At 34.6% G+C, this 17919-nt stretch overlaps 1 protein-coding gene across 4 annotated transcripts in view; it reads right to left on the bottom strand.

Moving 5' to 3' along the window:
- LOC124174604 (UDP-N-acetylglucosamine--peptide N-acetylglucosaminyltransferase 110 kDa subunit) overlaps positions 1-17919 on the bottom strand; it is a 38188-nt gene that overhangs the window by 6493 nt on the left and 13776 nt on the right. The window contains exon 1 of one of the 4 annotated variants that reach the window (XM_046553857.1): positions 362-694. The exons of the other annotated variants lie outside the window; for them this stretch is intronic. Within the exon in view, the coding sequence (XP_046409813.1) occupies positions 362-504 (143 nt within the window). The 5' untranslated portion in view covers positions 505-694. Of the gene's footprint in view, positions 1-361; positions 695-17919 lie in introns of those variants that run through there. 4 annotated transcript variants of the gene reach the window in all.

Genomic DNA, 17919 nt, shown 5'->3' on the forward strand with positions numbered 1-17919 from the left:
TTTTCCTCGCAGATTATCGATTTGACAATATTTTACGCTGAATTATTACACAGAATTCAAGATACTGAATTTCATTTCAGTAGTTCGACATTTTTGAACGACACGCTCCGTTGTTGAATAAATTCTTGTAAACTAATACAACAATAGATTAGTTATTGATGTCTTGTTAAGAAAGTACAGAAGTAAATAAAAGAAAAAAAAAGCGAATGAATAAATAATGAAAACGGACCGGTTTTCCGTTTAACGGTTGAAGTTTGATCGCGTACAATTTTTACCGCAAATAGAGTAAAATAATATATACGCGGTTTAATTAACTCTGAAAAATTGAAAAAGGAGACGCGTATGCCATGTGATGATGAACCTCTTAATCCAGGACTTGATCCAGGAAATGCATCCCGGAGGTGTTGGCCGAGATATGGTGCTTTCCAGCTGAAGGCGAAAGGACGGTGCAACCGTAGTCGATGGTGAAATCACCGTATAAACTATGACACACTGGTAATCCATTCCTTATCCATCGCTACCACGCGATCATCACGCGATCATTTGTATAAACTCAAGAATTGCTATTATTATTTTTCCCTTCCAAATGTACAAAAGGTTTCACGTATATGTAATACGTGTTTGTAAATACAATTTTACGCGATTATTACAATATGTACCAAATATATGTTTGGAATACCTTGTTTAAGGATTTATTATAACAGACGTAAAAAACATAACGTTTATCTCACAGCAATCGTTTGTTTTTAATTTGTTTAATTTTAAATTCTTAAAAGGCTCTCGTCGTTTTTTCTTTTCGTTTTTCTTTATTTCCTCACACATTCAACAATCGATCGATACGGTATGTTATACGATTATAAATATAATATTTATCACCATTTAATACGTACATACGGTATATATATATGTATATATATAATATGTAACATTGAGCTTGCTTCGCAGTTTTTGTAATATACGTATATATTATACGATTCAGTCTCTTGGGTGCGATAGTTGTGATGTTGGGGTCAGAAAAAAAAAAAAAAAAAAAAAAAAAAAAACTTCACTCGAGACGATAAACAAAAAAAAAAAAAAATTAAAAATACGACACAAACTCGAGTTATACGTATCCGATAATTATTATATCGTCAGAGTTTTTATTGTAATTATACGTTGAAGCTCGAAAAGTCGATTTCCTCTTTCATCGTAATGGAAAATTTTCATTCCGCACTGCGATCAGTCTTCGTAAAGTATTTAATATAGGTGCTAAAATATTTAATCGCACTTTTTATCCTCTTTTAATACAAGCTCGATAAGACGTAATTACAGGGATTGTTTTCCTGGCGCAGTTTAAAACCGTGTCGAAAATTTGAGTAATTATTGTTATCGTTTATTGTTGTTTATCGTTATTATTGTCGTCGACAGAATTATGAAAATTGATTTGTATAATTTGGTTGTTTTTTTTTTGTTTTTTTATCGCGATTTGAATGTTTTTTTTTCTTTTATTTTCTTTTCTGCACACTCTCCGAAGAGAATAAAAATTATAAATCGTTACGTTCAAATTGATTGTTCTGTACCAACTTGCGATAATTGTAACCAGTCAATATGTAATATCAATTGGACAATATTACATCGGCATTAAATATACAGTAACGAACTCTTCATTCTCGCTGGTTAGCTGTAATCATTTTTATTACACCTCGTTACTTTCGGCGAAAATATATAATGTGATCATTCGTCCCTTAATTACGGTCATTAGGCGCATAAATTACAGCAGACGTGACATAGAACAGCGGCTATCTCATTTCATTTCATTTCATTTTATACGTTTTATCCTTTTTTACGGTGTAACGACATAATTATCGCGATTTTTATCCGACGCAATGAAACGAAATTACAACGTGTGACGTAAACACTGACGTTAAACGAGAGCAGGCGATAAAAAAATTTTACTGCATCGATATTCCGGAGAAAATTTCTTTCGAAAACGTAAAAGAAATATTTCAATTCAAATATCAACGATAATGAAAGATGTTCGTTTCTAGATCGCGGCGGAAAATTGATTTCAAACAAACGAAATACTTATGCAAATAAAATGAACAATTCTTTATGAATCACAAAGAGATCGGTGCACGGATTCGTTTATATTTTATATAATAATACATACAAACACGCAATAGAAACTCTCCATAGTTTTCTATACACACGAGTATATAAAATTACAACATATCACACGTATCTGTACGTATTCAATAAACAAGACGAAAATCTATTTGTTTTTTTTTTGCTTTCTCCTTTTCAATACGACAAATGTTAGACGGCAGCTGCATTTGGATTATACAGTATTAATATATCAATATACAATGACGAGCTACTAAAAATCGTCGTATTTTCGCGACGCATATACGAGTTCATATATATTTTTTTTCTTATGTTATAATAAGATACTTAGATGCAAAATTCAACGACTAAAAATATGCAATATTGTGTGTACAAATAATAAGTGTCGAAGCTCTCCAAAATTTATTCATCTTCTCTTCTTCTTCTTCTTCTTCTTTTTTTTTTTTTCAACTTACGATTAGTTTAAGAAAAATCACAACAAACGAACGCGATGATTTCAAATGTCTTTTTATCTCCTTTATTTTTGTCTCTTTTCATTATTTACTCGTTTGTTTACGCATTAAAACAAGACGGTGATATATGAGAACGATACGATCGAAGGGTGATGTTACTGTTATTATAATTATTGTATATATGTACAGAGAGAGCGAGAGATAGACAGAGATAAAGAGAGATCCTGATATAAGGAGACAGACGGCGTGTTGCGGAGGCTGCGAACTAAACTACTGGTTGGTTGGCCGTCGGTGCGGCAGTGGCGTTGGTGCGTCGCGACGCTCGGCGTCGAAAGGCGGCGAGGAACGTTGGAGGGGAGATCGCGAACGGTTGCTAGGCGACAAGTTTTTTTTCTTTTTCTTTTTTTTCTCTCTTCTTCTTCTCCTTCCCTTTTCTTTAATCTCTCTTACTTTCCGTCCCTTCCATTTTCATTTTCATTTTATTTTCTCTTCACCGTATATATTTGTTAAAATGATAAATAAATAAAATGAATAATAAAAAAAAGAAAATCCATTTTACTCTATACTCCTCTAACGATTTTTACTTACACCTTTTCAAATCTACAGTTAACGCGTTGCGTTTTCGTAGTAAACATAGAAATATAATATATCTAGATTGTGTAACGAGGTGTTCGAGTTTCAAGATGATTTGTTAGAAGAGAAATTTGATGAGATGTAAGAAAAAGAAGCAAACGAAACGAAAAAATAAATAAAAATACGTTGTTAAAAAGATGGAAGAAAGGAAACTTTACCAACAATGTATTATCAGTGAAAATTTATCGCTTGTTTTTCGGTTTAATATCTTTGTTTCGGGAATGAAAAGAACATAGCTTGTAAAAACTGCAAGTATATTCATTATACACAACATTGAATGTGATTGAAAAACGAAATGATAAGATATTAAAACCTTGTTTGAAATTTCAATGAAACAAGCTTTTTCTTCCACTATATTGTACATACGTACACAGTGTTTTATTCAAATTTATTTTACCCAACGGTGGTAAAATAAGACCCCGAAATCCGGTTTAACAACGTAAATGTGTTTATACGCTGACAGGTTTGCGTAAATGAGAGCAACGCGTTTGTATAAAACACAGAAAGTCACTCGCGGATAGCGGGAGAACCTTTTTTCCAACTTTTTTGCGACACAACTAAAATCTGCGAGATTAGTCAAGTTCGCGTACCGTAACATTAAAAGGGGATTAAGAATGCTGGTATTGCAGCATTTATACGGCTATGTATTAAATACGGGTAAACATAGAAAAGAGCGTGGCGAATCTGTCGTTGTATTAAAAATGATGAACGAGTCCGGAACAAGAAAAAAGCAAAGAAGTCAAAAAAAGATATCGCGATGTATTTTAACTTGGAAAAAAATAAAGTACAATTCGTTTTGTCGATACTATCTTTGAACCTATCGATTTTCACTTGGATTTCCTTTTCGCATCTTTTAAACGTAAATTTCTCCGTCCACGATTAGCGAGAGAAAGAAAAAATTGATATATATACCTTGAGCCTAAATATTTATATCGCAATAAAGATTTGTAACCAGACCAGACTAAAAATGATAGTCCAAATAATGAAATGGACCAGACGCGTAATTTATTTGTTTGTAAAAATAAATTGCAGTTTCCCCTTTTTTTCTTCTGCGATTATTTTTGCAATCTCTTATTATCTGTTTTCACTCAAAATCGGTATTAAACTATATCATTTTATTGCACGATTTTAAATCAACAAAGAGATAAAAGAAATGAATTGAAAATAAAATAGAACACAAATCAATTACATACTGATAACCGTGAAAAACGAGACACGAAATGGGCACGATAAATTCATAAATCATTGACGGAGATGATTTTAATACACCATGTGAGAATAAAATGATTAAAAGCTGAAAATGATTGTTTATATCTATAAAAATCAATCTTATCGCCTAGCGATTAAAAAACATTTGTAAATATGAAACGTAACGAGATTTTTCTCAACGAAATCTCGAATCTGTCGCATCGGCTGATAATTTCCACCGTACCCTACGGTGAATTAATTATCCCTTAAATATTATAACTTCGTCTCAACAATTTCCGGGCAATATTCAACGACGAGGGGGTAACAATTTGCGATTGTAACTCGACAATTTAATTAACAGCGAGGCCTCGGAGAGCCTTGAGAGCTCGACATTTGGCCGAATTCAATAATATTTTGGAAAGGTTCGATTCAGCTCCAGCTTCCCTGGGCAAAGTGGCGCGGAGCGCTTTTCCTATAATCCTCCAATTTCCTACTGTAGCAACAACACGGCTCGCTGCATCCGTCCTCAACAGTTATACGTACAGTTCACATACAGCGATCGATATTGAACTCTGATGAAAAATTTGTTGCACGGTAAATGAAAATCGCGTTTGACGAATCATTGGCTTATCGACATCGACGCGTCGTATTTGTTATATCTTGATTAATTATACACACCTTATTACATAAAAAAAAAAAAAATAAATAAATAAAAATACCGCCTTTTTCAGCAGAATTTTCGCGAGACATTTTTCTTAACCCTTTGAGTCACACATTATCGTGCCGAGTTAACTTTCATTACAAAATAGTTACGGTTATTGGGCTCGCTGATTACGAATCTGAAATCAGATTTGAAAAATTCAAGATGGACGATCCAATATGGTGGACGAACATTTTAAATTTGATCGAATACGGATTTTTCGGGGTCACTGATTGGATTCTCTATACTGAATTTTCACAATCTGATTTCAGATTCGTAAATCAGCGACCCGAAAAACCCTTGGACAGAGTTTTTCCCCGGATTCGATGGAATTTAAAATTTTCGTTCGGCGTGTTAAATCCGCCATCTTGAATTTTCTAAATCCAACTTCAGATTCGTAATCAGCGACCCAAAAAACTTGTAATTTATGTAAAACATGTACACGTCTAGAGGGAGGGTAAAAAAATCTTTTTCAATCAATTTTGCTTTCAACAATAATAATTTACGTAATATCGCAATAATGGCTCTCGATAATCGAAAACCTCTTCGTATACCGTCATAAATAGCCGAAAACCGCGCCCGTCATCGTTTTACGCGAATAACAAACTTTCAAGTGCATAAACACTACCGTGGCAACTTCACGGCGAGTGAAATTGAACCATTAATTTTCATAAGGCCAACTATGAAGTTACATACGTATACAGTACGCAGGCATACATATATCTATACGACGAATAAGGTTGTGTCTATACTCGCGTATAGATCGACGAAAAACTTCTCAGACTGACAACTTTTATACACATTGTACATATGTATATACGTATATACATACCTGCGCGTAAAAATAGTACGATAATCATGAAATACGACTTTGAAGTATAATAACGGATCGAGTTTTTCTCCTTCATACTTTCGAGTTTCTCTCGCAACTTTTTTTCACGCTTTTTTTTCACTTCTTCCCCCCTCACTTTATAAAACTCATCGAAAAAAAAAATTCACCCTCCAGCCGAAGAAAACTTGCCTAGACATGTTTTAACAATATACTTTCGCATCTTCGTATCTTCTGTATATTTTTCTATACACACATACTCTTGGGTAACTTTTGTAAACGCAACCTACATCTACATGTGAAATACAACTTATGCGCACAATTTTCGCAATTGCGTTGTAAAATGGAGAATAAACCGTATCGATTCGATTAATTCGCACGTCGAGTCAAGTTATGTACACGTAATAGATCTCTGTATACATATGTACATTTACGCAATGTATGTAAATACATATAGCACGCGGATTGAATTCTTCCAGCAACGTTCTACACAGATGCAGATTCCAATCTACGCGTTCGCAAAAAAAAAAAGGAAGAAAAAATAATAATCAGGAATTACGTCAGTTAGATTTTCATTCGTTTAATCACGCGGTGAGCGGATCAATAAAGTTTTATACCTCCTCCCTTTCCCCGATTGGCTAAAAACTTCTTTTTCTCCATTTCCATCATCTCTCTTTCCGTACTAAATAAACTGCCGAATACTTTCTCTCTTTATTACTACGTTATGTGTTTGTTTTCCTTTCCTCCGCATTTCTGTTTTCTCTACCGAGGTACATTCTCGCCGTTAAAACAAAAAGGAATTAAAAGACGAGGGAAAGAAAGTGCCGGCAGTCAAGTCCGAGGCTCGACAAAGTTGGCAACAATGATGACGATGATAATGATGATGACGATACCTACAACCGAGCCATAAAAATACCGAAATTTTCGTCGCTGTATATTTTCGGATTTAAGCAGATATACAACCTTGTAATTATCGTTATGATTGTTGTAACCGTTTTGTTTTTTCTTCTTCCCCACGCATCGTTACGCGCGATAATTAGACGAGCGATGACGAAATCTAGGAGAGTATAATAATCGAGTTAATCAAGCGGCAATTTTTTTTATTTTTTCTTTTTCTTATTTCATGTTGCAAATTTCCGACGATTAACGGTTTTTCTATCACAGCATGACGGTTTGGCCGAGGATTTTTTTCAGGGGTGAAAATGAGAGGGTGAGGAAAGAAAATAGGGAGGAAGAGATGAGAGGAAAAAAGAAAAATAGAAGCCGACGCCACCGCGCTTTTTATCGTCGCGGAAAGACAAAAGAAATGAAATAACATCTTTTGAGATGTGACGAGGGGAACGAGTGAAGGAAAAATGAAACGAAAAGTAAAAATTAGAAAGAAAAGAAAATTTTTTCCATAAACACTTCTATTTTTTTAAATACATATATATATATATAAATGGTTAGACTTTAAGTGAAGAATGAAAGTGATGAGTGGTAAGCAAGTGGCAGAAAAAAAATATCGCCACAACTTCGTACTGCTTTTAGTAATAAGAAACCCGTCTCATATCGGGGCAAACAAGAAAAGAAACAAACAAACAAACAAACAAACAGTGAAAGAACGAAACAAGGATAACTGAGGGTATAGAGAAAAAAATAAGTTTCTCAACATTTCTCTCTCTCTCTCTCTCTATATATATAGAGTTCAGAAACTTGTTTTTTATTAGCAGCGAAGAACGGGAAATCTGCCGATATTAATTATACTTTACAGCTGCTACACAAAGTATATATTATAATAAATCGTATAATCGTATATATATAATAATAAAATGAAGTTAAAGAGAGAAGAAAAAAAAAAAAGAAAAGAAAATGAAAATTGAAAAAAAAAAAACCTACATAATTTGCAAAACGATTTTTCAAATCTGTACTCTATATACTCTAGAATAAAAGTTTCGAATAATTAGCGGTGAAATTTGTTTAGACGATCATCTGCGCGAGAAAAATATTGTACAAATATGTGTAATAAAAATGAAGCGTTTCGATTTTCTCACATTCCAGGGATTTCCGTGCAATTTTGTATCTTTTCCGGAGATATTATAATCGTATTAGAAAGGTAAATGCAATATTACACGAAGTATACATAAACCGCAAATTATAGTTACGCGTGTAGTGGCAAAGTTTCGGCTAATTGCGCAAGTTTGCGGTGACCAAGGCAACGCCTGATGGCGAACCTGGCCAGATATTTTCACCTCTCCCTGATCCCTCGGTGGTTAATTAATTCTATTCAACGCGAAAATTCGCCCGCTCGCTCATTTTGCAAGGAACGAATATTATACTCTAGTCCTTTATAATCTCGCCGCAATTACCCAGCCCACGTACCTCGACATGCGTACAATTATTATAATAATTTAAATTAGCAATGATGGTATAAGAAAAAAGATAAATACAGTTCATTGTACGAATAATAGAAATTTTGTTATGAATTTTAGTGTTTTGAGAACGTAGAATTCAGGAATAAAATCACAATTATATTACACTCTGCTTATAGTTTTTATGTTGTTGTAGTATTGTTAGGAGGTGGATGGATTCTAATATAATCATGATTTAATTCGTCAATTCTTCATTCTCAAACGATCACGGAAAAAATTGGGGCAATTTAAAAAAAAAAAAATTGTTCTTTCTTTCTTTCTTCTTCTTCTTTTTTTTTTTATTTTTTCTAACAGACTTTAGGTATTACAAAAGAAAGAAATAATCTCATCTAAGTATTGGTTTTTTGGAGCGATGTATGAAAATGTCGATAAAATAAATAAATGGAGCCGATATAGAAAACCACGCTTACTCCAAAGATCGTCGAAATCGAATGTTAATAAGACCGATCAAATGTCAATTATTAAAACGGATATCGAATGAACGATTGTCAAAATTGAAGTATAATTCAATTTCGCGTTACGTGTAAAGAACAAAAAATAAAAATATAAAAAAAAAAGCAGCAGTTTCAGAATTTTCTTGTTCGAATTTTCGAAGTGTTTAGGATTAGCGGCTCAGTGTTAATCAATTTCACATTTATACTCCCCGCAGCGTGTATTTTTCTAACCTCCGGTATGTCCGTAGCGAGAATTTCAAAGGCAAATATTATTATACGCGCGGCAAGCGTTCGCATTTCTATCTTGAATATTACCGTGGCTTTTGCTTGCGGAAAAAGATAGAGAGAAAAGTGAAGAGAGAAACTTTACTGAGATTAGGGAATTTCGGGGCATGAGGTATAATTTTGTGAAAACCGGCATCACGGCACAAATTGACGGGAATATTCTGCGATAACATTGAGAGAAACGTTAAAAAAAAAAATCGAATCCATTATTATTGTTATTATTGTTATTATTATTGTTTTATCGAAGAAGAAAAAACGTACAACTTATTTATTTTTCGTTTCTCAATATTGTCTTTGTTATACTATTATTAATAAACAGTGAAATATCGATGAAAAATATTTCTGGTAAATTTTCACCGACCGATATTCATATCCGACAATACCTATTTCCTTTTCATTTTCTTCTACTTCTAATTCTATTGTCTGTTTGAGAAGACCGCGCAGCTGCTATTATAACAAGTATATATACATAATAAACCAATCCCGGTAGTCCTGGCAATTTTCCAAACTTCCAAAAGCTAACTCTCAATTCCTGCCGCCATTGTTTTATATATATATCCATATATATCCATATATATATATAAGGAATAGAAGTTTTCTTAAACCCCTGAGACAGAAAAGCTGACAATGAAAAATCCCTCGTGGAAATTTGTATGATGTACGAGTTATACAACGCTCTAGAAAAAGTACAGATTAAAATATCATCTGGGATCGCTTATACATACATATATATATTCATTCTTCGATATCGAACCGAATTTCGTATATTTTTTTTTCCTAAAACGGAAAAAAAAATATGTATATATATATATATATATATATATATATTTGTATATTTGACGCAGATACCTAATTTTCAGCAAATTTTAAAAAAATGTCCAAGAATAAAAGAGAGGAAAATTTTCACTCTGTTAAATATTGTATAAATCAAGGTACGTATTTTTCACCCACGGCTATTTCACGTTCGGAAAATCCTCGCGATTTTCTTAAAAGCAAAATCTGGTCTTGGGGATGTTTTTTCTTACTTACTTTCTTTCTTTTCAATCGGATTGATAAATACTCGGGGGTAAATATTCGCGTCGACGATACAGCATTATACGCACTGAGAAAAATTTCATTTGTTATACCTAGTGACTAGAAAAATTTAGTAAAACAGGTATCGTTAAAAAAAAAAACTGTTTGAATATTGTTGGAATTACGAAAAACGATTTACGCCTAACCATTTTGCGATGTTGTCGATCCTTTTTTGGTTATTGCAACGCAAAATCGCGGTAACCGGAATTAAAAATTTCTCTCAGTGCATATTACAACAAGGCTGACGACAAGTGAAGGAGACGGATTATAAAGAGAAAATTGAAGAAAGAAAATATACTTTCATTCTTTGATTTTAAAGCGTTTCACCGTGGAGTTTTCCCTAAGGATTACATGTACATCGTACACGTATTCAAACTGATGCAAATCACGTGGTTTAAATTTGACAAATTATTCTTGTCCTTCTTTCATTTTTTCCTTTTCCTTTCCATTTTCTCTTTCAAGAGTACGAGAAGCGTGTAATTGCTTGTATAGGCATACATTCAAAATATACAGAAAAATGTAAACGAAAGAGCTTTGAGGATTTCAAATAATTTAATTTAACGAGCTTTCGAGGGGGAGGAGAGGGGAGAGGTTCAATTACTTTCCACGTGAAGCGATGAGCGGGGAAAAAATGCGAGAAAAATTTCAACATTTCCGACATAGTCTCGTTAGCGAGTTTTATTATATCTGTGTACGTTAACATTTACACAGCATACGTAAAATTTTTGGGATAATTGTACGTAACGCAATGCGTCTGTGTTGGAAAGAAATGGGATGAGAGAAATAAGGCTAAGAAAGATGAATCGTGCAATTAGAAATTTTTAATATTTCATCGAGCTGAGCATCGTTACTTATATAATTAACGTAGAAAAAACAAATTATTGTAAAGTTTAAAGTCAACGGAGGGACCTAAGATAACTTTTCGAATAGTAGATTTATCATAAAATTACAAAGGACCTTTTTTTTTTTTTTATAGAGCATTCAATTCCCTACAAAAATACGTTCCGGTCCTATCGGTACGCTAATGCGTTGACGAGTTGCAAAATTCCAAAGTTCGAACAAATAACAATTTTTCATTTCACATAAATGGGAAACAGAAAATCGCTATCCGACACCTCTAAATAATAATATCAAGAGCTGTAATTTGAACAATGTTTTCAACGTGAATGTTGAATTAAAAAAAAAAAAAAAAAAACAAAACGTCGTTTTTTTGATACAGTCTTTGTACATGAAAGGTAAACAACGTCCTTTTTTGTACAAGATAAAAGATGAATATTTTCTTCGCGGTATCGCATCAATCTCTGTACGTAGTAATAAAACAAACCGCGGAAGCAGCAGCAGCAGCTGAAATCTGATTTTACGAATCGTCAAGTTTTAACATGAAGGTCCATTTCACCCCCCCCCCCCCCCCCCCCCGCAGTCAGATTACGAGACGCTCGTCGTTATTCTTTCTCTTTTAGCTTTATACGCGGTTTAAAATCCGCAACCTACGTCTCAACTCATATACTCTGATAATAAAAATACAATATTTCTATTTAAAATATTATTTTAACTAGAAATTTACCAATTCTTGTATCACATTAATTTCGTAGGATTTACGTATGATCGAAAGAAGATTGAAAAATTATAAAAAAAAAAAAAAAGTAAGAAATAAATCGGCAACTTATTTTTTTTTTTTTTATCGTTTTCAAAATCGTACATCGGGTATATATATAAAAAAAAAAAGAAGGAATTGTAGGGCCGATATGAAAATCCCCCGGGATCTAAAGTAGGAATTCCACGGAGGATGGCTGTGGCCCGCATCGCATCAAAGGCGTATAATTTAGCACAGACTTTAAAATTGAAGCCCACATTTGAAGGGGCATCAATTGATCAAACTGTGCGTTGGGAGACAGTTGAGAAATCCCTCTTTGTTTATATATTATTATTATTATCAATCGTTTACGTTCTTTGTAATTCACGGATGATTTAGGCTAAATTATTCGCTAGTCTGATGAATAGATTTATTGAATATACGCGAAACAAAGACAGAGAGAGAGAAAAGAAGAGACGAAACGTTTCGATTTATGCTATATACGTATATTTATGATAAGAAAAAGGTTACGAAATCTTACCTTTTTCTTATCCGATCAAGAATATGTATGTTGGATATAGATAGGCTAGATATATATATATATATATATATATATATATATAAAGTGTAATAGAGAAGAATCAAGTATGTAATAAATATGAGAAGAGCGAATGATTTGATTTTGTACGTAGTTTTTACATCGCAATGTTTGCCATATTGTTTACTTTCGATTTTGTATATGCGGGTTACGAATTGTCCGAAAAAACGTGTGGAGCGGAAAAATAAATGAAGAGAAAATTTTCATCTACATAAAATGATAACTCATACGTGTAGGGGAAAAATGAAATTTTCAAGAGAAATAAAGGTTCGAGGATAAAAAGCATCGCCGCCGGCAGGCAAGCGGAAAATTGATGGAAAAAAATTTTCACCTCTCTATAAATATTCATGCATCGAAAAGTATGCAGGGTAATAATATAAAATATAAAATATAAAAAAATAACGCATACACGCATACACGAGCAAAGAATTAAATTCTTGGGTACAGAGAGAAGTTCGCGAAAGACACAAAGATCCCTGAATCAATATACAAATTCATGCTTCCGAATGGTTTTTCCATGGTAAAAGGCAGTAGAAAAAAAAAAAAAAAATAGAAAAGAGAAGAAAAGGACGTAAATGATATGTTGATAAATCAATCAAAAAATGAAAATTAGGTTCCATATTATTTCGAAAGTAAAAATATGCAAAATCCAAAACGAAGAAAGTATTTCACCGAGCCAGAAATTTGAGGAACCGAATGAAAACCTTCGATCGTTCGGAATTTCGATGTTTCAGATATGTAAATTTTCTCATTCACGCACTTTCGGAACCTTGACTTGTCGGACTTACGCCCTTTCGGAATTTTGCGCTTTGGGATGTTTTCAGATTCGAAAATTCAATGAAAATTCTACCTACGTATAAACGGCACTCGCCGGATTAATTTTGTGAACCTCGGTATGCCACTGCTAACGAATGAAAGGAAATATTTGTCGATGATAAATCGTGCAGCGGGGCGTAAAGCCGCTCCTTAAATCCTCCGAAGACCGGAAAGTTAATTATTCCCGAGTAAATGGCCGCCGGGGGTAACATATCTATACTTATATATACGTATATACATTTATACACCTTACGCACAATATATATGCCCGAGTGTTTTCGTATCACGTATACCGAATCACTTTCCGCATCGATATTCCCGCCGAGGTAAACAGTTTCGGAAAAACACGAAAGCGTAATTCTTTCCGTTATATAGAATTTAGGGTGATTCTTATTTTGGTCATGTCGGAATCTGCCCCCCCGTCCATAAAGTAATCGACATATATAAAAAGAAAATCTGGCTAAATCCCCGAAATTTTCCGGTATTACAACTCTAACACACCCCGCCAAGCAGTCGAGTTTTTATATGGAAAAATTTGTGCGTTTGAAATTTATTTGTTAAGACAACTGTTAATTACTCTGAAACTATATATTATGAAAAAAATAAAAAGAATGCTATAAGAAAAAGAAAATATAAACGTAAACTCGGCTAAAAACAAATAGCTAGTCATTGGCTAAGAACGGCTCAATTCGGGATATAAAAAAGGAATGACTTGAGATCATTAGAAATGAAATGAACAATGTAATTTGCGGTAGAAATGGTCTTGTCGAATAATTTTCGAGTTGTAAATTTGACGCTTCAAAATTCATCAAAATCGACGAATATTTCAGTCTTTTCTTCTTTCAAAATTTTTTCTCAAAAGGAGTATCCATTTGTCGCCGGACAACCTCTTTGAACGGTTGACAAGGTGCCGTAAAAATTGACTACGTAGTATAATTATATGCTCTGATTATTTCGAGACATGAAGACAAAAATAAAAAAAATTCTGGATATCGACGAGCGTTGAATTTCAAAGAACACGCGGCATAGGATGTGGAAGAACGAGGCGAAAAAGAGCGAAAGAGAGAGAAAACAAAAAATAAATAATCTAATAATTATACATCACTCAGAGAATTTCTGCTCTATTGTAGAAGATCTCTCTTGATAAGTGGAAAATTTCCTCGTACTCTTCGACTGAGAATAATACGATATTTTCTTATAGTTATGATGAAAGAAGTTTTAGAAAGGGGAAAAAAATAAAAATAAAATAAAAATTTATAGTACAAGTGACCGTAATAAAAAAAGATAAGATTTTCAGATTACAGCTACGAAACTAATTTTCATTTTACACGCGTAACTGTACTTTTTTGGTAATGATAAAAATTGAATTAAAAGCTAGAAATTTCCTTCGGCGTATCTTAGTTTCCCTTATCGCAAGCCTTTCAAAACATGCGACTTTCACTATCGGGATAACTTTCAAGGAAACTTACGATAAAGTCACACCAACATCGCGCAGAGAGAGAAAGAGAGAGAAACATTTACAAGTCCGGTGCGACAATGACAGGCGTAGTAGTAGATAAATAACCGACACGTTGACCGTCCCTTATTATACACGAAGAGAATGACGATGATAACAACAACAATAATAATAGTGATAATAGTAATAAGTCCCAGGGAAGAGGAAGATGGTGATATAAAGTATGCATACGTCACCCCTTTATATAACCTTGGTTAGCTACGGCTGAAATGATGTAATTTCTACGGAAATATTAACACTTCTGCAAAGATTTACGAGTGTCCTCCAAATTATACGACGATGAAGAAACTCGTCTCAGCAGACTAGCATCCTTATTCTTACCCTCCGCTCAAAGAGTTTGCCAAATATACTGTTTTTATATATGACACGTGTAATGGTGTATTATCGAGGTTAGTTTTAACGTTTCATTGGCAAGCACTGGTAAAAAGCAGCATTTCACCTTATTCATTGGTCTCGGTAAAGTTGGTTGTAAAAACTGAACTCGTACCAATGCGAGGGTATAAAAAATATAAACTCGAGAATAATTCGTGAATTGCCGATAGAGAGAAACTGAACCACACCTCGCTTCGCACATGTAATTGATTGGTCACCGTATGTATTAAAAAAGAACCAAAACTGCGATTCGTCTATCGACATAAATCCAACCCCAATACGGTTCTCTCTGAATAATGGAATTTTAGATTTATGCAGAATCTGCAAAGAGAAAGAAATAGAAAGAGAGAAAAGGAATGGAATTCGCAATAAGAGCCAAGAAATTTTTAGCATTTCACGAATTCCTATTGTATATTGTACAAGAGATATTCCGCGAGACAAGCGAGTCAACGCTAATCTTCTTCCTCTCGACTGCAATAAAAATTTGCCGTCCAACAAATTGTTGGAATAAATTAAGTTCCATGAGTAGCGAAATCTTCAAAGAGGAGTCGCTTCCGCGTCGAGTCTCAAAAATTTTACGTCCAATAAATTAACCCTGAAACATCGGTAGGCGGAAGGAAGGGTAGACATCGTGAGATCAACGGTTTAGGGAAGCCGAGCACTGGATCTGGTTACAATCCAGCTGGTTACAAGCTCCAAGATTCACATACGCAGCGCGCCATTATCCCTCGAATCTCTCGTCGTCTGACGGTGTAAACCGCGACTATACGACCCGAACGAATCGAAGGTTCACGGGCGTGGTTTTGAACCTGACAAAAGCCGGCGGTGTCGGTGCCAAAGAATATATTATACTTCCCCTCTGGGAAAGGGAGAAGAGACACACGATGATAAAGAGGTTTCGATCAGAAAAAAATTTTCTATTTCTTACACATAAATTTTCCAACGTCGATTTATAGGTTCGGTAACAGCTAGTTTTCTCGATACCTTTTTCGCAAGTTAGATAGAGAATTTATTAACTTTATATTGTTATTGTTGTTTTTTTTTTTTTCAACGAAAGTTTACAGTCTCGAATTTCTTTTACGCAGGAAACATAAATTCCCGTTGGAGATTTTCCAACATTTACATCTTGCGAAAGGTTCTTGTCAAGCCCGTTCTCTCGAAAATTTGCCTTGTATAGCTGTCGTGATACGTAATGATATGAAAATTGTTCGGTGTTCAGCCGTTTTTATTTATACAACGCGAGCATGGTTTACGCGTTTTTCCATGCGTGTTTTCCGTACGCAAAGTAACAGTTTCTGTGACGGTCGTGCGAGTCTGCGAATGTGCATGCGCGGAGTAGAGAAAATACCACTTTTAAGTCCTAGGAATTAAAAGTGGTTATTTCTGCACTACGCGCATGCGCTGTTGCAAACAAATCTGACATTACGCAACCCTAACCTCAATTTCGTGCTGGGTGAAAAAACGCGTAACGTACTCTCGTTATGTAAAGAATCGCGTGCAACAATTAGGCGACGGTCTTTTCGCCTCGAGTATTTTCAATATTCGTCTTCGTCTCACCTACGAAAATACAGTTTCCTTCTGGTTACACAATATATTATTCTATTGAAATACGCCAGTCTTGAGATGAGAGATCGTAATAAATCAGAAATTCGAAATCGCCCGAGGATTTACCATATTTTCAAACTTTACGTTTAATCTTTCTCCCTATCGTTTCGAAAATTCCGAAATAACAGGTATATTCGTTTACAGCAAATTTTCTACGGTTGAAGAAAATTCTGCCTGTTACACGATTAATCGAGTCAGTGAATCGTTGAGATACCAGATGGTTAAACAACACCGTACAGGTTCGTATCGTGGAAACGGAATGTGCGTTTCAAGCTTTCGTCGAACTGCACTCTTCTCCTATTCGGGTGACTAAGCCATGAAGGAGGAAAGGAATGTTGCTGGGTTTCCTGGCCTCCTGTTACCCGCAGCCCGGAGATCGGCGTTATTGATTCGAGGAGTGTAGGTATCGCCCTTGCCACCGCTCGGCTGCTGGGTCATAAGCTTCGAGGAGGGTAGGTATTGGCGAACTGGCGACCGATGTCGCGACGCCGTCATCTCTCGTGTCAGAGAGAGAGAAAGCGAGAGAGAAGAGAAAGAGAGCGGAGAGAGAGAGAGAGAGAGAGAGAAAAGACCGAAGACCACAGAATGAACAGAAGCCCGGAGGCTGCAGGCTACAATTTTCCTGCACCCCAACTCGAGCTTTCCGTAGAGAACCAAAGCCAGTCTTTCAAAGGGTGTTCGTAGTAGCGATGTAACGAATGTTAAATTTTTAAGTATTAGCGAATGCGAATATACGTTTTTGAATCTGGCGCCATTTCTCTGTGACTAAGGGTTGACAATTGATTGACCGAGAGGTACACCATGCAAGTCGCACGCAGATATTAGCGCCGTTTCCATCTTATTCCGGAAATTGCCGAGCTGATTCGAACAAAGCCGATCGTTTGTTTGATTATTTAACGACAAGTTTATAACGGTATCAAAAAAATTTTGAGGTTGGAGTGTGATTCAAACATGAAGACAAAATTTAATAATAAAGTTCATTATCAAACTAATGTTTTTTGTCTTGCTTATTATTATTTGCACCATTGTAGTTCTGGATAGAAAATGAAAATTAGTTTTCTAGTTCTATAACTTGTGAAAAATCTGGTACCTGTTACTTAGTAGTATAATAGTAGTATTTTTCATGATGGTTGATACTAATGTTGACAGAATATTCCAGTAACTTTGAGAATGGAATTTATTTCAGTCTACCTACCACATCTCAAAAATGAAACCTATTTCCTCGATGAAAAAGTAAGTGTACATTTCGATTAGAATTTCAAAGATAAAGACAATAATGTATCGATATTGAGTATGGGTTGTGTAAACCTTGTTTCCAGTCAATAGATAT

The sequence above is a fragment of the Neodiprion fabricii genome, chromosome 2 (assembly GCF_021155785.1).
Source record: "Neodiprion fabricii isolate iyNeoFabr1 chromosome 2, iyNeoFabr1.1, whole genome shotgun sequence".
NCBI lineage: Eukaryota > Metazoa > Arthropoda > Insecta > Hymenoptera > Diprionidae > Neodiprion > Neodiprion fabricii.